Source organism: Canis lupus, chromosome 10 (assembly GCF_011100685.1).
Source record: "Canis lupus familiaris isolate Mischka breed German Shepherd chromosome 10, alternate assembly UU_Cfam_GSD_1.0, whole genome shotgun sequence".
Taxonomy (NCBI): Eukaryota; Metazoa; Chordata; class Mammalia; order Carnivora; family Canidae; genus Canis; species Canis lupus.
Window position 1 is genome coordinate 44,037,988 of NC_049231.1, and position 24,974 is coordinate 44,062,961.

The following is a 24,974-nucleotide window of genomic DNA, read 5'->3' on the forward strand; positions in this document are numbered from 1 at the left end:
TTCCCTGGGGACAGACCCAGTTCCAAGCTTGCTCATGTGATTGTTGGCAAGATTCAGTTCCTCCTGGGTCGCTGGACTGAGGACCTTAGTTCCTCCTTGGCCATTGGCCAAAAGTCCCCCTCATTTCCCTGCCACGGGAATTTCTCCATACGGTAGCTCACAACATGGCAGCTTTTTCCCATCCAAGTAAGCTGGCAAGAAGAGTAAAAGAGTATGCATGCCAGTAAGCAGAGGTCACCTAAACTCACAAGTGACATCCTATCATTTTGCCCTACTCTGTTTACTAGAAGCCAGTCACTAGGTACAGCCATACTCCAGGGAGGGGAGTACAAAAGGACATGAATACCAGGAGACAGGATCTATGGAAGCATCTTAGAAGCTGCCTGCCACAGCCAGGTAATTAGGGTCTAGTTAACATTGTATTTGTCCACCACATAGTTGTTCTTTAATGTCAGGTACTTACCCTGATGGATCTAATGTGCTGCATTCATATTTACTTGTTAATGCATAAAGAAATTCTGAAATAATATATAAGAACCTATAAACAGGGGTGACTTTGGAGGATGAGAGTAGCAAGTAAGAGGTTATAAACAAGATGAGGATGGAAACATTTCACTGTATACCTTATGCTATTCGGGGGAGTTCTGAACTATGTATATGTATTACTTAAAAAATACCATGAGAGTAAAGAAAATAAACTGGCTCCATTCCCAAGTTCTCTGTGCTTGTCTGTCAACCCTGCTCTATGGATAGAGTTCCCTCTCAGGATAGAGGTCCCTGATTTCATCTGCCTCCTTTAGGACCTCGAAGCCCTTCAGGTACTCCCTCCTCCTTGCAGCTTTCCCTGAGCCCCGGGCCTCCAGAACTCATCTCACCACCCACACGCTAGTACCATTGACTATGTTTTTCTTATTAGTGTTGGTTTCCAGTTTTTTTTATTGTTTATTCTATATTAATGTACTAGGTACAGGTACTATTGGGAAAGGCAGTTGCTCACTTGAGATTTCAAAGGCACTCATTCACTTGTATCTCACCAGGGTTTAGCAGGTCTTCTAAATGAGGATGTTTTTTGTTTGTTTGTTTGATTGTTTGATTGTTTGTTTTGCGAGAGTCTTAAATGGTAGGAAATGAGATGCTGGCCCCCAGGAAAGACAGGCCTGTGTAGAAGGTAGCAGGTGTACTCAGCTCGTAAATGGGAGAAAAGGACCAATAGAACATACTGTCCCTAATAAAAAGTGAGGTTATAAACAGAAGAGCTATGGTGCACCTCCATCCTCCACCACAGGATGAGTGTGCAGAATCAGAAGGTTACTTGAGGAAGAGGAAGTCCAGGAAGGAGATACAAGTGAGCAAACACCATCTCCCTATGAACCCCCATTCTTCAAAAGATGTAGATATGAAACCCTGGATAGGAAAACATCAGAGTTGAAAACTCTTAGGTCATCTAAACCACTCCTTTGTCTTACTCCTGATTTCTCTATTTGCTTCCAGACTAAGTTACTTCATTTGTGCCTTGGATGCACTAAATCACTACCCCCCAGTGTGAGCCTATATGAGCCTTCCTGGCTTCCGATTGACTGGAATGGCATGAGCCAAATTCTTCTGAAAAAATGGGGCAGCCTCGGTGGCCCAGTAGTTTAGCGCTGCCTTCAGCCCAGAGCGTGATCCTGGAGACCCGGGATCAAGTCCCATGTCGGGCTCCCTGCATGGAGCCTGCTTCTCCCTCTGCCTGAGTCTCTGCCTCTCTCTCTCTCTCTCTCTCTCTCTCTCTCTCAGTCTGTGACTCTCAGGAATAAATAAATAAAAATCTTTTTATAAAAAGAGGCAAGTGGTTACCTGTTTGTGAAAATAAACCCAGGCAGATGGTAGCACTGACCCTGACAGTACAGTGGACTTCAGACAGAATAAAAGGTGTTTTATAACTTCTTCCCATGTTCCTAGCAGTAGAGACGATGGCTTGGGGAATACCTGCAGAGGGGTGCACTTGCATAACGAGTAGGCTATGGTGCACAGCTAATTGCTAGAATAGATATTTGCATATATGAATATGTTTAATAGGGAGTCATAAACATTTGTCTTTGGCTTTAAATCTCAAATAGGTGGAGACAGTAGTAGCACCAGCTACAGAAGCAAATCTGAAAATCAAACAGCCCAATTAAAACTCAGATTTCTTAAAAGCCATTAAGATCAAGCAAAATGAAATGAACTTTAAAGGGCTAAAGGATTCATATCTGTTAAGGGCCCCAAATGGAAAGTAATTCTGGGGAAATACTATTAATTAAAAACCACTGCTCTGTGAAATGACTGCCATTACATTTGAAGGTAGTTAATGTGCTTGTTCATGATACCTGTGAAGAAATAGGGGCGCATGAGAAGCAGTTGGCCATCTGCTTAGGGTAGGCTACTGTTCCTGCTCCCTGGGAGGCAGTGTACCTCAGAAATGTAAGGACTGGCAACAACATAAATGTGTCTGTATGCCCAAATAAATACCACACATGGGAAGGTCCCCATAATCAAATATTAAAGTCGTAAGGGTTTTATTTCATTTCTCCCTTTCCTGAGCACCACCAAGGTTCCCAACAGATGAGGCAGTTGGGTTCTGTTAAGTTATGTGTGCAGAGCTTTGCAATTTGGAGGTCTTTTTTTAAATGGCCAAGGTGGCAGCACTGATGTGAATGTAATATGTGAGGGAGCCGGCCCTGGGAGGCAGTGTGCTCCCCCTCCCCGTTAGCACCTGACCACAGGAAAGCATCCGTGGCTGAGATCATGGATGCCAGTCCTGCTGCTGGTGCCATACAGCCTTCACTTGCAGAAAGAGGGCTCCCCCTGAGGGAGAACCCTGCAAACCCCAAAGGGAACTGTGTGTGCCTGCCTCCCTTGTCAGAGCTCTGAAGCCACTCTGTCACGCCTTCCTGGGGGACCCTCCACACGAGGCCCCCTCCCTGCGTGAGAGCATGGGACCTTCAGCCCGTAGCTTAGAACCTTCTGACCCTTTGCGCCAGGTGTTCGTGCGGCGTGTGATAACAAGCCTGGGACAATCATTTTAAGAAACCGTGGTCTAACGCAGTTCCCCAGTGGAAAATAGGTAGAATCTTAATCACCTAATTGCATGTTTAAAAATCCTGCCTGCATCCTTTAATGTCTCAGTTTTTAGTTACTTGGTTCAGACTCGCAGGCCAGTCACAGTCAGGCACGACCTTGGAGGGCTTGTGACAGCCCATCAGGTGTTCTGGGCACAGGGTCGAGGTTTCTCTGCACCTCTGGCTGCAACTCTGCTCTCTGGCCTTACTTCCAGAAGTTCAATTTTATTCTCTGTTTTATTTCGGCACCCCTGTTGTCATAATTCGGTGGGTCCTGCTGGGGCCTCCTGGCCATGTGGCTGACCCCTGGCCCTGAGGGCAGATCTCCTTATATACTGAAGCTGATGGGCATGTTTTTTTGTCCACTCTACCTCTGAAGCCATGTCCAATCAATCAACCATGGCAGCAGTTATAACTAAAATACATCACCCCTCCACAACCTCTAGAAAATCTCTTTTGTTTTCAGAATGTCCAGAAAGTAGAGCAAAGGGCTTAGATTTAAGGTATTATTATAGAAACATCTTTTCTCCCAAACTGTTTATCCATGCAAATTCCTTAAATGCTCTAAGGCATTACCCTCAGAGATAAATGAGGAATATTAATAAAAAACGAACATCTATTGAATGCTTGTCCTGTGCCAGGTTCTGTGCTAAGCACTTTCCAATGATTGTGTAACGATTTCTCTGGAAAACCCGTTGAGACAGGTATCGGGTCACTCAGCTAGTTGAGTGGTAGAGTTAGGATTCATCCTGGGCAGCCTGACTCCAGAGTCCGTGCTCTGACCAGTGCAGCGTGCTGCCCCAGCAGTGCCCACCTTGGAGGAGGTGCGTGGGGTCGAATAAGGTAATATGTAGAAAGTGCTTTTAGCTGGTCTGGCTTGAACCTCCATTCAACACTGAGTGCTCCTACTAATCAACAGTTCAGGCCCCTGGGAGGGCTCGGAGGGCCTTAGAAGGGGGAGGGCTAAGGGAATGGCTCTGGCTGGGTAGACATTACTGGCTGGAGGGAGGACCGGTGGTGGTCAGAGGTAGGGGTGCAGGGGTACAGCAGGGTGCCCATACGAGCCAGCATGATGCCAAAACACGGGCCCTGCACTGATGTGCAGATGACCCATCTGAAACTCTACCTTTGGCCCTTCAGAGCATTGGGGGCTTTGCCTTCCTTTTTCGAAAATAGAGTTGGAGAACCTCCACCTCTGCCCTTGGGCCTCACCAACACTTAGTTTGGATTTTCTTTTACATTTGGTTTAAACCTTTGTTTGTTGTTTGTTCATGTTTAATATGTTTAATCCATGCCAATCTATTCCTTTCAGAAATAGATGATAAAAATGTTCTCAAACGGGCAGGATTGGAGCTGGGGCACAGTAGTGCCATTTGTATGTTTACAGGGAGCTAATCCCGGCCTCCTGTCTGCCTGCCACATGCCAAACACTGACATCTCTTAGGATCTTGTGGGTTACAGCATTTTTCTTCTCCAGCTATGCTTTGTTGTTCAGCTGTCACCTCAGACATCTCCTTTGGCTCCTCTTCCTTAAGTCTGGTCAGCCAGGCTGGAAGAACACAGGGAATGGGGACACGCACTGTGCTTTGGAAGCTGAGTCATGGAGGGTTTGCTGTGACCATGAGAATAAAGTAGGAAGGCTGGACTGTGTTCCTTGATGGGCTTGAGCGTCCGTCACCTCAGTGTGTGACTACTGACGATTGGGCAGAGTGGTGGTGACTGTCTGCTCCGGGCCTGTGGCTGCAGGGGTTGGCGACAGCGGTGTCCCAGAGCTGCTGTGGGACATGTCAGAGGGACTTAGTGTTTCAATGCCCTTTCCTCATATTTCAGGATTCAGAAATTTAACTGGCTTCTAACTTCTCTGGAGATTTTTCTTGAATACAAAGTATTTTTACATTTGATCCTTTGTTTTTAGATCTCAGCCAGAAACACAATAAATTCATTTTTTTAAGATATAAAAGTTCACAAAGCAAGGTGGATTTCTGACTGCTTTTCTTCTAGAAATTATGGCAAAAACAGAAATGACGAAGCCGAGGCCCAAAGGTGTGACTTACCCAGGATCAGGGGATGTGAGAGACAGTATGAAATTCAAACCAACACCCAGTGATGTGTTTACACATTTAGCACATGCTCAGAATAAACAACAATAAGCTGTATTCCCTACCTTACAAGAGAACCTTACACCCTGTTCTTACTGTTGTGGTTACTTTCAGCATTGCCAGCCTCGTGTGGTGAGCGAGTCACATGGCTTGTTTGCGGCCAAGCTAAGATCCCTTGCTTTGGGGCACGTTGGGGTTTCTTGTTCTGGTTGACAGTGGCCTTCAAGTCTGTGTGTGCTGTTGCCCATATAAAGATGAAACTTCTCAGTCACCCTTGACATGACCTCTATCCAACAACAAAAGGGTTGTTAGTGATGATTATGTGTATCCTTCCCCCTCCTTCTTGCCACCCACTGACAGGACCACCCACGCTTAGAACACCCAATGCTTCCAGGGCAATCCTTGAGATCAAACCAAATCGCAGTTGGCAGTTTACCCCTAGAGAGTGAAGTATGGAGGCAAGAAGCTGTCCTGCTTCTTGCTTCTCTGGGTTTTTTCATCAGAAAGGCATTTGTGCCTTTTAGTAGGAAAATAGTCTTGGGGAAATTGCCCCAGCCCAGCCAACAAACTGGTATTGTACTCTGTGCTGTCATTGTGCTAGTCACTGAGGACTCGAGGACAAAGAAAACACAGTCCCTTTCCTAGGTTCTTCCTAAACAATGCTGTAATGAATCACCACCATGTCTCTTCTCTTTGAAGCTAAGGGTAGGAGTTTGTGAGGTCAAAGGGAATGGACCGCACGCCTGAAAGATGTGAAGGGCAGTCTTTGCTGATGCTTTCTTGGTTTGCCTGTGGTTGAAATAATAAGAGTGATACTCTCCATACTGGTAGAATGGCCATAGCCTGTGAGGAAACAGATCTGGTGTCCTCATGGTTATGGCTTAAGTGGTACAGCAGCAATTGCTTAGAAATATCTCAGCTGCAAAAAAAAAAAAAGAAATATCTCAGCTGCGCTCTCTACAACAAAACAAGAGTTTTTCTACTTTACGGAAGAGGGGGTGACTTTATTCCCTAGACTCATGGAATCTGAAGCAGGACTGGATGTTAGAGATTGCCCAGCATAACCTGTCACTTTACAAATAAGGAAATGGGACCAGAGATTGAAGGCGTTAAGTGATTTTCTCCAAACAAATGGCCAACTGGGGAAAAACTGGGTCTGTGTGCTGCCCTGGCAAATCTTTCCCCCAAGTTCACCCCAAAAGTCACTGAAATTACTTTTAAAAATATTCAGAGGAATATCATGATGATGGATGGGCCTGTAATTGGCTTTTAAAGAAACTAGGCACATTTTAGGGAACAGTCTTTTGAAGGTGACTTCAAGGAGGACAATGAGGTCCTCCAAGCACATGGGCTCAGTGGCCTTCAGACTGATTCCTGGAGCCCATCAGAAATGGACCCTTCCCCACCCTCACCCCCACAGAGCAACTCTGCCTGCATTCATTTGTGTTACACAGTATCCCTCTGAGTGAGATTTCTTTTGAAATGAATTAATCTGAAAACTATTTTCCTATAAACAATTCAGCAGTGCCACCAAGAATCCAATTTTATCACCAGCAGAAATAAGAGGGTTTGATTTTTTGTTTGTATGCTTTTGCTTTGAACTTCTACAGACCCGAAAGCATCCTTTCCCATTGCTTCTGCCAAGGCAAATCCGACAGAGGCAGGGGGCACTTGAGAGTTGCCTTCAGAGTCTTTTCAGAATCTTCTCCCCCATGTGGTCTTCCTCATCCAGCAGGGTTTTTGGGCAGATGTCTTCTCCAGACCTTTGACTGGTGGAGACCTGAGCAGCTTCCCCTCACAGCTCCAGTTTATTGTGTTACTGCTGTCAGCACAGTGCTACCTGCCTTCTCTTTGTTGACCATAAATAGTAATGAAGACATAGCAGAGCACCTGTCACATGGCAAACGAGCAAATAACTATAGAGTTCAAACTTCACATGCAAAAGCACCTATTTGATTCTGTTACTCATCTTACCCTATTAAGGACTGTTGTGAGGGTTAGTCTTCATAATGGGGCAGTTTTTTATTTCCTAAGCACATCAGAAGAAAAAGGCTTAAAAGAAAAGGTTTCTTTTTTAATTAATTAGGAAATAAAATATACTTATTATTGGAACATTGCTCTAATAAAGATATTTTCGGGGCAGCCCGGATGAATCAGTGGTTTAGCGCCGCCTTCAGCCCAGGGTATGATCCTGGAGACCTGGGATCGAGTCCCACGTCAGGCTCCTAGGATGGAGCCTGCTTCTCCTTCTGCCTCTGTGTGTGTGTGTGTGTGTGTGTGTGTGTGTGTGTGTCTCATGAATAAATAAATAAAATCTTAAAAAAAATAAAAAGAAAAGAAAAGATATTTTCATGCTGAATTATTTTGAATTTGCTAAGTATCTGTACCTCTTTGTTCCTTTTTTTTTTTTTTTTTTCAGAATGTTAGAAGATGACCTTAAGCTAAGTAGTGATGAAGAGGAGAATGAACAGGTAAGATTTTCTTTCGTGTTGCTGTCCTTTGAATGTGACAGCACCGCTCACCCCCCAGGCTGTCCTGGGTATTGACTGAATCATACACATTCGAAATTGTGGTTCTCTGGGCTGCTGGGTGCCCTCTGGTAATTATGAGCTTTCATGCTGTGGGGCCAGTCCATTAAAATATCTTAGCCTTAATTTTCCTTATAACTGTGATGTGTGATTTCTGTGTCTTTGAAACCAACAATGGGCACTTACAAGGAAGCCCCTAGCACCCACTGGACTTCAATACAAAATAGACCCTATTTTTGCTTTTCTTCTTCTTTTTCTTTTTTTCTTTTTTCTGGCAAAGCTCACTACTAGTCTTCTAGAGATCAAGTGTGTGACCTAACCTCATCAGCATGCAGTGGGCAAGCTGTAACATTAAATATTGAGAAGTCTTATACAGATATTATTAACATTGAGAAGAAGCAAACGCAGAGGTGAAACTTAAACGATGAATAAAAAATAATCATGCTCTGAATAGGCTGTTTGTCTTAGATGATAAATGTGCTTAACGTGTTCTCCCCTGGTGTTGATTTACCAGCTCAAGACATCAGTCAGGGGTTTATAAATACTCTTCCGATCAGTCAGTTAAGGTGAAAAAATAGCCACGCTACATTCATCACTTTCAACGTCTGCATTTCAGGAAATGTTTGTATTCTAAAGCAAGTTTGAAAATATAAAAAGATAGATTTTCCTACACCTCTGTTCCGTTTTTCTTATTATCCGTGTGGTATTTTGTCAAGTTTGGACAAATGTGGTAGGTATAAAGACAATCCAGATAGGTTTCTCCAGAAGTTATTTTTACATGCCCTATAAGGTAGTATGCAATTGATCTTGGAATCATGAATTTTATACGAAGGTGTCATGGAGCACTATACAGGCAATTCAGCTGTCTAGCCATGCAAATGCAAATAATGCGCAAAGTGTGCAGAGGTGAGATAAAAGTCAAAGGAACATTTCCAGGAAGAGCATCTAAGCAGAATGTGGCTGTAAGATCACAGAGAAAGAGCCTGTTCACCTTGAGGAAGAAAGTGAATTAGCAAACCAGAGCCTGGGTGTGAAATAGAACTTGAATTGAAACTAGGGGGCAAGCTGGGAAAACCCAAAGTGAAGGAGAGCTAACTGAGCAAGGTGAGCTGCTCAGGCTTTGGGTTTTGTAGAGACTGACAACTTTGTTTCTAGGTGTGCACACCAGGACAGTCAGCTATCCATAACACAGCAATACTGAGAACTGAGAGTGACCTCACTCCTGATTTTGATTCCTCACCTATGTGACTATTAGCTAATGATTTCATCTCTTCATGTTTTTTTCCTAGTGAAGGGTTCAGATAGGTACATTGTGGATTAAGTCATATCAGATGTGTAGATTATGTCTCCTTTATGTTAGAAAAGGAATTCACAGAGTACTGTATTCAGCAAACTTTCTTAATTTGGAAAATTTTTTTCCAGAGTTATTTCTGGGAAATATTTCCACTGAAAACTCAATTTATTAAAAAAATTAGTTATCAAGGATGTACTAGACACATTCTCTAAGGCAGTAAGAACTTTTAGTTGAATCACTTTGCTCTATTAGCCACTCCTTTCTAATCTGTGATCATTGATAATATATTGTGAATATACAGGTTAGATCCTTTTTTCTTACGTGTGGTCCCTATGTGTGTACACCTTTCCATTGTTTACAATAAAAGTGGCTGACGGAATGAGTGATTTTTTATACAGTAGTATAATTAAGACTCTAGACATTGTATGAGGTGGTTTAAGTGATTGCTCTAACACTAATTATATTAAGTTATCCTCCTTTGGCCTATAATTATAGCCTGGCCTAATCACAAAATCATAATTTCCATGCTTTAAAAAAAAGGCTAATGATATGGTATTTTTCCCCTCCAAAACCAAAATGTGATTGTGACCCTGAAGAGTAGAGCCTATGCACATGCATGCGTGTAGACACACACACTCACACTGCATTTCTCTGGCATCAGGAGATAATTAAACATTTCACATAAATGAATTTGCCAGATATCATCAGAATTTGTCCCTTAACCCAAAATCTTTCAAAAATACATTGTATATTTCCCTGCCTCGATAAACAGAGCATGCTAAACTCCTTAGCTTTCTCTTACCCAACATCTGGCTGTCCTTGTGATTATTGGTCACTTCCTGTGACAAAGATATCTACAAGAGCTTCAGATTGCTGTGCCCATTTGCCCTTCCTCAGGTTGCCTCAGACTCACATGGATTTGAACATTCTAAGGTTTCCTTTATCCTCATTGTCTCTGTGCTCCCAAGGATGAAGAGACAGGCTAGTTTAGTGAGTAAGCACAGGCTGAGCAGCCCTGGTCCCTGGGTTCAAACCCTTGCAGTGCCAGTGACTTAGTAGCTTTCAGCCTTGGCCCAGTCCACAAGCTATTCTCTGCTCCAGGGTCACCATTTATAAAGTAGTGGGAAATTAATGTCAGATCCCCAGAGCCTACTCAGAACATGTGCTCATCTGTTATCTTCATGTTATCAGATCCAATAGGCCTTTAGTTTTTTGCTTTTTAGTCAACTTACAAATGAACATCCATACAAAGAGAAAAGTACACAGAACCTAAGAATGCAATGTAATGAACATTCAAAAACCACACACACCTGTCATCACCACACAGACACAACCAGCCTCTCAGGTCTCCCAAATCCCCATCCAGTCACCATCCTCCAGAAGAATAACCACTCTCCTGTTTTTCTAACACCATAGGGTAATTTTGCTTGTTTTTGAACTTTATATCAATGGAATCATATAGTGTGTACTCTCATTTGTAGCTTCTTTCACTCAGTGTTATATTTGTGAGACTTACCCATGTTGCAAGCAATTGAAAAGTACTCATTTTCATTGCCCAGTCGTATCTCATCATGTGCATATGCCCTAATTTACTTACCCTTTCTACTCCTGATGGGTACAAGGGTATTTGGGGTATCAGAGTAGTACTGTCATTGACATTTTTCTACAGGTCATCTGGTGCACATATGGAAACATTTCTGTTAGGTCTGTGCCCAAGAGTAGAAATCAGGCCCGGGAGGTATGTGCATGTTCAAGTTGGATAGATCACTTTCAACCATTTTCCAAAGCAGTTTCACCAATTGACACTCTCATCGGGAGTGTAAGAGAATTGCAGTTACTTCGCATCCTCACCATGTTTGTCTTTTTTGTATTGTCTTTGTCTGGTTTTGAAATAAGGGCATTCAAAAAAAAAAAAAAACGAAAAGAAAGAAAGAGAGAAGGTCATTACTTTACTGGCTTATGAAATAAATTGAGAAGTGTTCCCTGCACTTGTTTTTTCTTGCAGAGTTTATATAAAGTTAAAGTTAATTTTTCTTTAAACACTTGTCAGACTTCTCCAGTGAAACCACATAAACCTGAAGATTTTTAACACAAATTCTACTTTCTGAATAGTTCAAGGGCTGTTAAGAGTATTTCACATTGGGTAGGTTATGGCAGTATATGCTCTTTAAGTAATTGGTTTATCATGTCTTTTTAAGTTATCATATTTATGTGCAGAATGTTCTGTTCTTTTATTATCCCTTTAATGTCTGGGTCTACAGTGATATCCCATTTCATCTTGATATTGATCTTATTTCTGTCTTTGTCATCTTGCTAGAGGTTTCTCAATTTCATTGATCTTTTCGAAAAACAAGTTTTTGTTTCATTGATAGTCTCTATTAAGTTTTCTGTTTTCGATTTTATCTACTTCTTAACTTTATTATTTCCCTCTTTCCATTGCTTTCCATGCATTTTTATCTTCTTTTTCTGGATTCTTGAGGGACCTTAGATTACTGATATGAGGGGCACCTGGGTGCTCAGTGGTTGAGCATCTGCCTTTGGCTCAGGTCATGATCCCGGGATCCTGAGATCAAGTCCTACATGAGGTTCCCCAAAGGGAGCCTGCTTCTCCCTCTGCCTGTGTCTCTGCCTCTCTCTTATGACTCTCACGAATAAATAAATAAAATCTTTCTTTAAAAAGGATTACTGATTTGAGACTTGTCCTCTTTTATAATATAAGCACATAGTGCTGTACATTTCCCTCTCAGCAAGCTGTAGCCACATCCCACAAATTTTGGTATTTTGTATTTTCATTGTCCTTCAGTTCAGTAAGACTTCCCCCCTGGCACATGGCTTATTTAGAAATGGGTGTTTTGTTTCCATATGTTTGGCGATTTCCTGTAATCTTTTATTGATTTCTGGTTTGATCCTGTTGTGGTCAAAGAACACATTTGTAGGACTCCAGTTCTTGTAAATTGACTGAATATTTTTTATGGCCCAAGATATAGTCTGTATTGGTAAATGTCTTACAGGCACTTGAACGAATGTATATTCTGTGGTTGGATGGAGTGTTCTATAAATGTCAATTAGATCCTGTTGGTTGATGTTGGTGTTGAGTTCTTCTAGATCCTCGCTGACTTTCTCTCTAGTTGTTTTATTAATCGTTGGGAGAGGAGTGCTGCAGTCTCCAACTATAACTGTGGATTCGTCTACTGCTCCTTTCCATTCTGTCAGTTTTTGCCTCACATATTTTACAGCTCTGTTATTTGGTGCATAACATTTAGGATTGCTATGTCTTCTTGGTAGATTGACTTTTTATCATTATGTAATGTTCCACTCCATCTCTGGTCATTTTCTTTGCTCTGAAGTGTACTGTATCTGATACTGACTTAGCCACTACTGCACTCTTGACTAATGTTTACACAATGTAACTTTTTCCATTCTTTAACTTTCCACCCACCTATATTGTTGTGTTTGAAGTGAGTTTCTTACAGTATGTTGTCATATTTTTATCTATTTTGCCAATCTCTGTCTTTTTTTAAGATTTTATTTATTTAAAAAAAAATTAAAAAAAAAAAAAAAAAAAGATTTTATTTATTTATTCATGAGAGACACAGAGATAGAGGCAGAGACACAGGCAGAGAGAGCAGCAGGCTCCATGCAGGGAGCCCAATGTGGGACTCGATCCTGGATCTCCAGGATCAGGCCCTGGATCTCCAGGATCCTGGATCTCCAGGATCTTCCAAAGGCAGATGCTGAACCGCTGAGCCACCCGGACATCCCAACCAATCTCTGTCTTTTGATTGACATATTTAGAACATTTGCATTTAATGTAATTATTGTTATATTAGGGCTTAAGTCTGTCACTTTATTTTTGCTCTTCCGTCACTTTCCTTTTCTTTCTGTTTTCATTTTTCTTTCTCCTGACTTCTGTAGGTTTCTTGAGCATCCTGCAGAATTCTGGATGGTTTTATTTACCTCTAGATAATAGAGGTTTTATTTACCTCTAGTGTTTTTAGTGTACCTCTTTGTATAGCTTTTCTAGTGGCTGTTCCAAGAACTACATTATACATACATAACTTATTAACAGTTCATTGGTGATAGCATTTTACAGGTTTTCTCCCTTAGTGTCCTCCATCACAGAACTGATAATACATGGATAACGGGGATTTCCTTCTCTATTTTCCTGACTTTTTGAGTGAGCAGCTGACTTGTGTTCTCTTATTCATCCTAGTGCATACCTTGGCTGACCAGCTTCCAACAGGAAAGCCTCATCTTTCCATAACCAGATCCACAAAAGTACCTTCATCTTCACTCATCCCCTCCTTTACTCCTATTATATGAGAACACTGCTTTCCTCTTATCAAAAGTCTGTCCCATTTCCTCTCTGTTACTTGGGACCTTGTTCTTTTGACTCCTTTCTGTCCCGTGTCCCCATCAGAATTATGCATTGGGTCACCAGTGACCTTCACAGAGCCAAACGTACTGGGCTTTTTTTAGTCTCTTGTCTTACCAGAAGACTTACTGCATTGAAAACTATTGATTAGGATCCCTGGGTGGCTCAGCGGTTTAGTGCCTGCCTTTGGCCCAGGGCATGATCCTGCAGTCCCGGGATTGAGTCCCATATCAGGCTCCGTGCATGGAGCCTGCTTCTCCCTCTGTCTATGTCTCTGCCTCTCTCTGTGTGTCTCTCATGAATAAATAAATAAATAAAATCTTAAAAAAAAAAACTATTGATCACCCCACTTTTCTTGAGGTGTCTAATACTAAACTCCTGGTTTGTTTCCTACCATTTTGACTATTTCTTCTTAGGCTCCTTTGCTGGCTGTTCCTCCCCTGCCCAGTTTTACATATTGGAGTCTTTCAGCATTTATTCATGATTTCTGTTCTCCACTTCCTTTTTCTTTCTCTCTCTCTCTAGGTGATCTCATCCATTCCCATGACCTTCATTTTTTCTATGCTTACAGTTTCTAAAGTTACATCCTCAGCTCAGAACTCTTTTCTGAACTGCAGACCTACTTGACTTTTCCACTTGGATGTATCACAAGCATTTCACATTCAATTTGTGCCGGACTGGACTTCTGGTGTTTGCCACCCCTTACCCACTCACACACAGATATATTCTTCTTGTGATTGTTTCCATTTCTGAAAGTGGCCCTGCCAGACACCCAGATATTTAAGCCTAGAAAACACCAGGGTTATCCTTGACAACTCTCACTTCCCACTTGAATGTTAATTTCATTTCTAAGGCCTATAAATTCAACCTCCAAAATTAAATACTAGCCTTTCCATTTCTTTCCATCCTGGCTATTCTAAACCAGGGGCACCTGGGTGGCTCAGTGGTTGAGCATCTACCTTTGGCTCAGGTCATGATCAGAGTCCTGGGATCAAGTTCCGCGTCGGGCTCCCCATAGGAAGCCTGCTTATCCCTCTGCCTATGTCTCTGCCTCTCATTCTCTGTGTGTGTGTGTCTATCATAAATAAATAAATAAATCTTTAAATAAATAAATAAATAATAAATAAATAATAAATAAATAAATAATAAACTAATCTAGGAGACACTAGCATATTTCTATTCTTTCTCTCCATAATGCAGCCTCTTCACAATGATCTTAAAAATATGAATCAGGGACGCCTGGGTGGCTCAGCAGTTGAGCGTCTGCCTTTGACTCAGGGTGTGATCCTGGAGTCCTGGGATCAAGTCCCGTATCGGGCTTCCTGCATGGAGCCTGCTTCTCCCTCTGCCTGTGTCTCTGCCTCTCTCTCTGTCTCTCATGAATAAATAAATAAAAGCTTTAAAAAAAATATATATATACATATATATATATCAGTTCAGATCAACTCATTCCTTGGTCTAAAATCTTAAATAAGTTTCCTGTTTCACTTGAGATAAAATCCAGAACCCATAGCATGACTAACACTACCCTACACAGTCCAGCTTCACTCACATCTTTCCTTCACATCACATTAAGCTCATTCATGACACATTAGCCACATGGGCCTTCTTTCAGCTCCTCCAACAGGCCATGCTCAGCTGCTTCAGGACCTCCAGAGGCTTCTCCATCATTTTTTTTTTTTTTGTCTGACCAACACCTACTCATGCTGGAAGCATAACATAACTCAGTTTCTCAGGGGCCTCCCCATTATCTAAATTGGATCCCTAGTTAGTCCTTTTCCCAGCCATCTTAACCTTTCTTCTTAAGTCTCATCATAACTTTAATGATGTGTTATGTTTACTTTTTAAAATATCTGTCTCTACCAATGAGATTAGAAGTTTCCTAAGGGCAGGGACTGGGTCTAGCAGCAGGGTCTAAATACTTGCTGAATGGATGGATACATGAATACATACACAGTATCAAAGGTAACTTTTGCTCTAGCTTTATTTCTTTTACTGAGCACTACAATTTTTCAAGTTAATCCTATCCAAAGATCAAAGGAGTTGACAGAGAAGACAAAAACATAAGATCCAAAATCATAAGGTGGCCGTAGATTAATGTACAAATAATCTACCTATTTAAGAGGAAAGTTCTATCCAATCCCCATGGAAATGCCTATAATCACTTCTTAAATATTGTTACCGCGAAGCCATGTTGAAGTTACAGATGTTCAGAATTTATCTCAAACAGAAGCCTCCAAAACCAAAAGAATGGGTTTCTCGATAGCCTTCTCTTTCAATGATAGCAGAATTTTTACTGTGACCTCTAGAGCTAAGATTATGACAAAATTTACCTGGAAAGTTAAGGGATGTAATTAAAATGGAAGCGTATTCCAATGTTTGCTCTTATAATTTTCACACTTGATAAGGTTCAGACTGGGACTAGGACAAATAATATGAGAATCCATTTTCTAGTTTGGGTAAATGAAAGATGCTGATACATGTAGTAATTTGCTTAGATCCCCTTTTCTGTAACTCTTGACTTTAACATTCCAAAGGCCAATATCCTCATGTAAGAATGCAAAGAAATTAGAAGATTTAAGACAAAATTATTCCTAAAGTCACCAAGTACTAGAGGAATTTTTTTTAATGGACTTGAAGCAATTGATTATATTTCTTGTCTTCCAATTTGGTAAAAAGAGGAGCTCTGCCTCTCAAGTCAGGAAAAGCTTGGGGAAGTTGGACAAGGCAAATATCTAGATGAAATTATTATAGCTAAGGCTTAAGGAGAAGAACAGATGATTAAACTTTCAGCAAGGGGTAGCTGAGAGAGTGTCAACTGCAGACAGTGTTTCAGAGATGACAAATATATAAGCTTAGGAAGAGTAAAGAAGCAGGAATCCAAATTGAATGGCTACGTATGTGCCTGTAGCTTCCAGTAATTACATTATCCACACGTATCAAGCAGTCTTTTCATTTTAATTGTATAACTGAATTTTTCTCTTTAAATGAGCATAGTTTATCCACTCAAACTGACAATTTTAATTTTACAGGCACTAATCATTGGATATAATCTGTAGAGGGAAATTTTCCTTCTGGCATAATTTACTTCTTACAATGAAGAAAAGTTACCTTTAATCCCCAATCAATATTTGGAGAGCACACAATTAATTTAATAGATATCTAGGTAGTTAACATAAATCTTCAAGTTAAAGAGCCAGTTCTTTTCTTATTTTTAATGCATAGAGTGCTAATCATGTCTCTCAAAAAGAATCTCAGCCCTCTTGGAATGAATCTAGAGCCTCGCTACATCAAGATGTCAAGATTATAGGTGCAATTGCTCTGAGCACTGAATTGCAGTTCTCATTGTTTTTTGTTGCCTTTGGTTTCTTATGGGAAGACACAGAAGCATTCCCACTCAGTTCTCTCCTTTTTACCATAGAGGCCATTAGATAACTAACATCAGTTTGGGGTGTAATATTGAAAGCAGATTGCCAATTGTAATAGGCGCTGTTCATTTTTTCCCTTGTTCCTTTTTAATATGACAATTGCATAAGAGAAAGCAGAGCTTTCGAAAAGAATCTCTGAAGCCATTGGCAGTGCATGTCTATCAGTGACCAAATGAATTAGCTAAATGATATGCAGACGTGGAATAAAAACATAGGAGGTTTGTGCAGCCCAGCTCCACTTCCCTGGGTACATTTTTCTTCTCAAGATCAGCTTGGTTGATGCCGGAGTTCTTGGCCTGTGAAAATTTATTACCCACAGAGTCAATCTGCATTCAGGCGGCCAAGTCTGAATAAATAGAGTCATTGTGCTTGTCTGGGATTTGTGGCCAGAGTTCATCCAGTCAGCTTGACATTCACATCCCAGGAGATTCATAAAAGCCAACACCCTGGTATGTGCTCTTGAATCCTGCCAAACTTGTGTAGAATTATATAAACAGGAGTTGAAGCAGTAATCAGGACCAGGTTTGAGGGGCAAGATTCCAAAATCAAGTTTCTCCTACATTAGAAATGAACTGTATTGTAGATGTTATTTGTAGTCAAACAAGAGCTAAAAAATTTTTACATTAGAATCATTCTGAGAATATCTTAAATGCCCACTAAGTGCTGAACATCAAACAAGACACATTAGTGATATTCATTATGATAATTTAGCCTTAAAAATTTAAAGTAAATTTTAAATGCCAGGAAAAGCTCTGCCCTCAATGTACAAAAAAAAAAAAAAAAATAGCATATATTAATAGAATAGGGAAAAAAAGAGTTGTTTATGTTTGGTTTTATGTTTAGTCTTGAATTAATGTTATAACTAAGCTAAATATCCAATTTAATCATATTGATGAATTGGTTTCTTTTTAATATAGGAATAGAGCAGTAAGTCAATTTGAAAACTGCTGCCTGTCAGGTTTTTGTCATGTGTATGAAGTAAGCATATACTCGAAGCTTCTGTTGAAGTCAGTAAAAACTCAAATGTGAAGCAGGAGGTTTTTATTTGTATAACAGTCCTAAAACTTAGTTAAGTAATCAGATTATATAAATAAAATTTTATTGTCACCAGAAGCAAATGCAAAATTCTCTTAATATGGCCAATTTTATTAACTCATGCCACTCTTCAAAAACATTTGTGAAAAACACGAGCATGGGTAGACACCCAAAAATGTAATGGCCTTTGTTTCAAGTTAATGAACAGTAATTTCCAAAACTGAAATTATCAGCTGACTTAAATGTCACTGAGCACAGATACACAAAGGCCCAGAACCCTATTTCCTAAAATATTTTCTCAGACCTCTTCCAAGGACCCAATTGAGATTTATGTCAGTTTAGTTATGCCCAGCCAGCCTGGACCATAGGATGTGACTAGCTTCAGCTGGAAGACCCTGAACAGAAATCCAGGAAATGAGAAAATTACATGAAAATTAAAAGATGATCCATGAAACTTGGGTAAACATATAATTAACACACACACAAAAAAAGAAACAGAGAATCATTGCTTTAAGTTCAAGAATTCATAGAGGACCTTCATTTTTGAAACTAAGCCAAGTGTTTGTTAATGGTGAATATCAGTACCAACAAAATATAGACTCTCCATTTGCAGAACAGAAGAAAGGCCATGCATGCATCAAGAGTTGATAGGCATGTTCCTCTTCTCAATACAGCTGCCAGGAGAGCCCCCGGTTGGCAGAGGAAGTGGAAATCCCCCTCCAGAGGATGTAGCTATTTAACTTAGAGGAATAGTCCTTTGTCCTGTGAGTTTAATGGTTTTTAATCTTCAATAGCTTCTTCAGAAGTGTAACCATTCAAGAATGGATGTTCCTCGGAGTATGTGCTATCACTCAGATCCAGGCTTGAGTGGTTTCATTTAGTGAGGGATTTACCTACAGTCACTCAGGTGTTTGGTCCAGATATACACTTGGAAAGTTTTATTTTTGTTTGTGTTTTTCCAAATCTTCCCCAAGTGGGGCTGGTTATCTCCTAGCACAGCTTTTCTCAGGAGACTCTCTTAGCCTGTTGTTTCTACATGGAGCATAATCATTTGTGGTAATTCAACGCCCCTTGGCACTTGCCAGTTCCATCCTGACCATATTTACAGCCAACAGGTTGTGCTGAGTGATAGAACACCATCTTTAAGAAGCTGACCAGACAGTTCCCAAAACATCAGGCCACCTAAAGGTCGTCTTCATGCTCAAAAAGTGCAAGTTAGCTGGACTATCTCTCTAGGGAGGTCAGTTCAACAACATGTGTCTGGGTGCCACTTCTTTCAAACTGGGATTCATTCTTAAAACTTCAAAGCAGTTCAGAGAAGAATATATGATTACAACATCTTATATGTGAGACTATTTTCACATATAAACCCTAAGGCAGTGGCCTCCTGAGAGGTGAAAATGCTAATACTAATAGGAACACAATCAGAATCGATTTAACTTTCTTTTATGTCAAAAAATTGGTTTGCAAAGTGCAACCATAAGACTCTTAACTATTACAAAACTATTTTTACCTTCAAATATTGCTATGTCATCTAAGTGAAAAAGATGTTTAAGTGAAACGTAAAGCCAGACTTAAGATTTTGGTTGCATTTACAATAAAACTATCAAAACATCTATGTGACTCTCATCTTTATACAATAACAAAGTAACATTTATATTCCACACAACTTAGGCTCCAGTTGCATTCATAATAATTGAACACAAACCAAGGTCAGTGGGAAGTGAATGGGTCCCCACCAAAGCATTATTTTGAGGTAGCATAAGGATTTTGTTGAAAGATTTAAAAGGCATTTGGCAAACCCAACAAAGTAGGAAGTGACTGAACCCAGTATCTACCTGCAGTGCCAAAAATGAGAGTTGTTAACAGGCCATCACCGTCTTGGCCATGCTCAAGATCTGGCCCGCAGTGAAACTGCTCTGTGAGATGAGTTCTAAGAGTGTGTGGATGACCAACCCTAACAAGCAGGCCACAAAGCCACAGTAGAATTGCAGGGCTTAGGTTGCATCCCCTCCACACTCCAAATTTAACCTTCCATTCCATTCAACAACCAGGAATTATTTAAATCAACATACTACCTGTAGACTATCTCCAAGCTACTCAGCCATCCTTAGATATGTTGATCATTCTTGCTTGTTTGCTTGTTTGAAATTGCAGATGCTAGATAACCACTTGCACACACACACACACACACACACACACACATACACACTCACATGGAAGGCTATTACCTTGCCAGCGTTCTGTCCCAGAACCCAGATGTTTCCACCACTGTCACCATTGTGAGAATTTACAGCTGAGCTTGGATTTTTCATCATCATCCAGCAATACTGGTGGGTTTGCCTCATTTGCCTGGTGAATCCTCAGCGATCTCTGCACCTACCTAGACTTGACCCAGGCAGCAAGCACTTCCTTTATATATGCAATTCTGTCCTGGTGAGCTCTAGAGGTAAATTAATTAATTAATTAATTAATTAATTAATTAAAATAAAATAAAATAAAATAAAATAAAAAAATACTTCCTCCTTAGGAGTTTCTGTCAAGCTCTGAGATAAACTATATGTTTCTACCTGTAAACCTCTTGAGAAAAAGACTTTAGTCTCAGAAACCTAAAACCCTCCCATCTCCTTTGCAAACACCTGTCTAAAAGGTGGACTCTTATGCTTCCTCTTCATTAGCATCCCCACAGGAAGCTTGCCCTGTGTGTGTGTTAGTATCCATACAGGATCCCACTAGTCCTTTTGGCACTGAGATTGAAAGAATTCCTAATTCACCTTCTGACAAGAATAGTCACAGTGAGGTAGAGACAGGACTTGGGTGCTCTGTGGTACCTCAGTGGCCTGAGGTTCCATTACTTACTGACTCTGTGACTATGAGCAAGTCAACCTTACCGAACCCCCTGTTTCAATATCTTAATGTAACTGGACAAAAATACTAAAGTAGATTAATAGAAAACATTTTATATTAATATAAAATATGTATTATTGTAAAGCTGTTAAAGTACACATTTTAACATCCTCCCCTCTCCCTTCTACTTCTCTTCCTTCTCCCCAAGAGTGTTCTTTATTTGTATTTCTGGAACCTTTTTTAATGGCTATTTAGTAATAAAAGGAGAGGAGTAGAGGAAGACGCCAGGAAAATTGATTTATATCAGAAAAGGCAAGGAGTTAATCATAGAAGAAAAGATCTGGAAGACCAGAGGAAGAGGAGAGAAGTTCTGGAGCTTTAGGGGAGAGAAAGAGGAGGAGGGAAGGAGAAGAGAGACAGGGCCACTGCCACACAGCATGGAACTTGGAAAATATGTCTGAATAAAGAAGAATGGGGTTTATAGTGTGTTACAGTCTATCTCCCCAACCCTCTCTTGTCAAGAGGCTTTGATACTTCCCTTACTTTTCAAGACTTTCATAGTCTTCGTGCAATGCTATGTTCAGACTGGCCACAAGACAGCCCTGATTTACTTTACTCTCCATTTACATGGAGAATAGGGATAGATTCACACCAAGCTGCTAATGGTAGCTATCACCCCAGTGGCAAAATGGAGGTGGTTTTTTGTTTTGTTGTTGTGTGTTTGTTTGTTGTATGCATGTCATTTTTCCTATAATGCACATATACCACTTAATAATTGAAAATTATGATAAAAACTGGAAGCCTAGAGTTGAAACTTAGTCCCCAGGTATGTATGCCACGCATACAATGAAGATGAAATGTGAAATCTGAAGATGTAGGCCTAGATGTTACAAGTTTTTATTTATCTGACTCTTATCATCTCTCTCCTAAACAACTGAAACATTCTGAGAACATAGATAACAAGACAACCCAGCCCCTAATTAGTGGGGATTAAGTTTTGTGAACATGTTCTTTAGGACAATAAAGTAGTTATGTTTGGAACAGAAGGGGAGAGACTGATAACTTACCACCTGTCCAGCAGGGGCCACAAATAGTCCCTAATTTAGTACCTTGAAAGAAAGTGCTAAAGGTTTTACTGGAAAACACCACAAGGAAAAAAAAATTAATTTCTTGCAGGGAAAGCATTTTCATAGAGAGTGTCATATTGGTTTTGAACAAAATAATAGTTCAGCAAAGATGTGCTAGATCCTTTTACACAAGAGGGCAATTGACAATTGAATGATGGTAGCTGTTTAAGAGCAAAATACTGCCTTGTTAATTCCTTAAAACAAAAACAAAAAGGAACACGAAGTTTGTAATTATACTGACGGAATCTGCCTCTCTCTGTCTCATGAATAAATAAATAAAATCTTTAAAAAAAAGAGAGAGAAAGAGAGAGAGACAGGCAGAGGGAGAAGCAGGCTCCACACAGGGAGCCCGATGTAGGACTCAATCCTGGGTCCCCAGGATCACACCCTGAGCCGAAGGCAGACACTTAATCCTTGAGCCACCCCGGCATCCCTAATGGAATCTTGAAAAACTTTATTTTTATTTTTTTTAAACTTTAGAATCCATGTTAAAACCTAAAGCCCAGTTGCCAATTTTGAGTTCTCATCCTCTGCATAAAATATTTGTGGAATGAGAGTGAATGGAATGAATGAGATAAAAGCTAACCCATCATCCCCACAGCATTCAGGACAGGTCCCAGTATGACTTGGTCTTCTGGCAGCAGTATACTTATCACCATTTATGTGCTCTGTGCCATTGGTTAAACCTTGTACCGAAGGCTGTTCAATAAAGTACTTGCTTGGTTCACTCCCTGTCCTCAAAGAGCTGGTATCTAGCCTCCCTGAGCCTGACCCTTTATGGGGTCAGTGTCCAGCTGGCCAGCTAGATGCAGCTACTTGACATGGACAGCAATGCCACATTACTCTGACCTGGCTTGGGGCTGGCTATTGCTTAGCTTACTTCTGCAGACCACCACCCCCGACATTGTGGTGAATCCTGACAGCTTCATGCCCCACCATAGGTCTTCCTACCATTGTTCTTGCACTTGACACTGACCTCTTACACTCTCCCACACCAGCTCCCCACCCCACAGGCTTCCAGGAAGCCACTGGGACCCTCTGTCCCATAATCTGCCTTTGCCTTGGGCCTCAGTATGGCCTACTATCTAGGGTGCCCTTTATGTTCTAGGCCCTCAGTGGAGCCCCAGCCCCTCTAGGAGGAGTCTGATGTCATCACCATGGACAGGGGACAGCCCCCGTGGCATGTGCTCACATAGTCCTCACATTTTTCCTTTCTATCCCCTGACTCCTAGTGGCTGCCCCTAAATTTTCATTTGTGAAGGCCAAAGCCTCCAGAACCTAGAGGCAGGAACTTGTCATCTTGCATAGCGGAGGTCACAAATTTTTCGTAGTTTATCTCCAATGAGTAAAATGTCCAGAAAATGCTCAGTGAAAACAAGCGTGTCTCCCTTAACTCCTCTCCGAAGATTTGAAAGGCCCAATTAGACTGTCACTGCTAATCTGACCTCAAACAAGTCCCCCAAATCAGTCAGCTGGTACAGGAGCCAAATTATGAGATACCATTATAAAGGCAGTCTTCATCTGCCTGTATAATATCAACTCTAGTCAGCATTTTCCAGGGGATATAACAGGTGCTCAATAAATATTTATTATTGTCTTTACAGAATTCCTGGTAGACATAAACAAATCTAAGCAATCTGGTGGCAGCAGGGAAACGAGACAAACTTTCTTCAAAGAGGAAAGTGTACCCTAGTTTTTTAAAGAAAGCAAAATAGAAGAAAGAATATATAGCTAAGAAAAAGGAATGTATTCCAACACTTAGATTGGAGCTGTGGCAAATAGCATCCATATTATCATCCCCATATGTTACCTACTCACATCCTGCCTGTGAATCCCACCCACCGTTGTCAGTCTCCAGGAAGCCCTTTCTGGTGAGGGGAGAAGGGCTAGGGTTTCCACCTTCAGTGATCCTCAAGGAACCGGTGGAGCCAAGGTTAGAATTCTCGCAAAGCAGATGGCAAAGTCCTCAAGAAAGAAAAGAACCTGGTGCTAACACGTGTTCTGGGCTAGGAGTTCAGAGAGAGGAAGATCAACAAACGCCTTGGTCAAGGAGCACTTATAAAAAGGGTGAGCTAGACCTCAGATGATAGGCAGAATGTAAATAAAGGGAAGAGCAGCTGGAAAGAGAACAGGAAAATGACAGAAACATTGGCTTGACTTAAACAAGAATGCAGGTAATTTGTCTGCTGCTGACCCCATTCCGCTGTTTGCTTTCTTTATTGACAAGCTCCTAAGCCCCTGAAACTCTATCTTCTCATCCTGATCTTATTTATATTTGTGCAGCATTGTCTTTATTAGAGCAGCCATACAATACAGCCCAGCGTGCCCAGAAAAGCAGATTTTCTTTGTTGCCCCCAACACCCATCTGGGTAGCATCCCCTTTCATTCTCCAAATGTTCTCATTTGGATCACAATTACATTGTCATCTCTGACTCTGCCCAGCCCCTGACAGAGGACAGGATAAGGTCAAAGGCTACTGAAAAAATCCTTCCTAGACAACATTTCTAGAAATCTGAAAATGCACAGGACTTATTATTACAGAGGAAATACTGAAGAGCATAAGACTGGACAAAGTTGTCTGACAAATATTGCTAACCAGGTTGAAAACAAGAAACAGAAGCTCCCAGCATAAAAAGTTAAGAGACCCATGAGCTAGGACTGAAGTGAAAAGCAACAGCATAAAAGTTAAGTTAATGAAACATAAGATGTGTTAAAGAGATGTAGAAGGAAATTAAGCCGTGAAATTAATTAATAAATACAAGCCTCAACTTGCAGAAAAATGGCAAGAAAACTAAGGCCTCACCAGACAGAAGTCCTGTAAAGGTAGGTGATTCCAGTCTAAATTTCCCAGAGTGCTTCAGTAGTGCCAAAACAGAAGAACTAAGGTTAGCTGTGATAGTATTTATTCAAGTTGTTGAATATGGATACAACATCCTAACACAGGTGAAGCCAAATGATTAAAATCACTGCTGCAGAGATACCTGCTTTACTGTCATATAATAAGCCTGAAAAGATAGAGGTTATTCAGATGCGGATGAAAAAATAAAGGAAGTGTTCTAACTACTTGAATCCTGAATCTGCTTCTCTGAGGATAGCAAACTGTAGATCCAGAAAGTTCAGCCATGTATCTCTATGCATCGGTGGCTCTTCATGCTTACCAG

At 40.8% G+C, this 24,974-nt stretch overlaps 1 protein-coding gene across 4 annotated transcripts in view; it reads left to right on the top strand.

Annotated features, from left to right (window-relative positions):
- The window catches only part of AFF3 (AF4/FMR2 family member 3), a 522,431-nt gene that overhangs the window by 398,153 nt on the left and 99,304 nt on the right, over positions 1-24,974 (top strand). For all 4 annotated transcript variants that reach the window (XM_038551011.1, XM_038551013.1, XM_038551012.1 and 1 more), the window contains one exon: positions 7,599-7,650. In XM_038551011.1, coding sequence (XP_038406939.1) covers positions 7,599-7,650 — 52 coding nt within the window. The remainder of the gene's footprint in view (positions 1-7,598; positions 7,651-24,974) is intronic.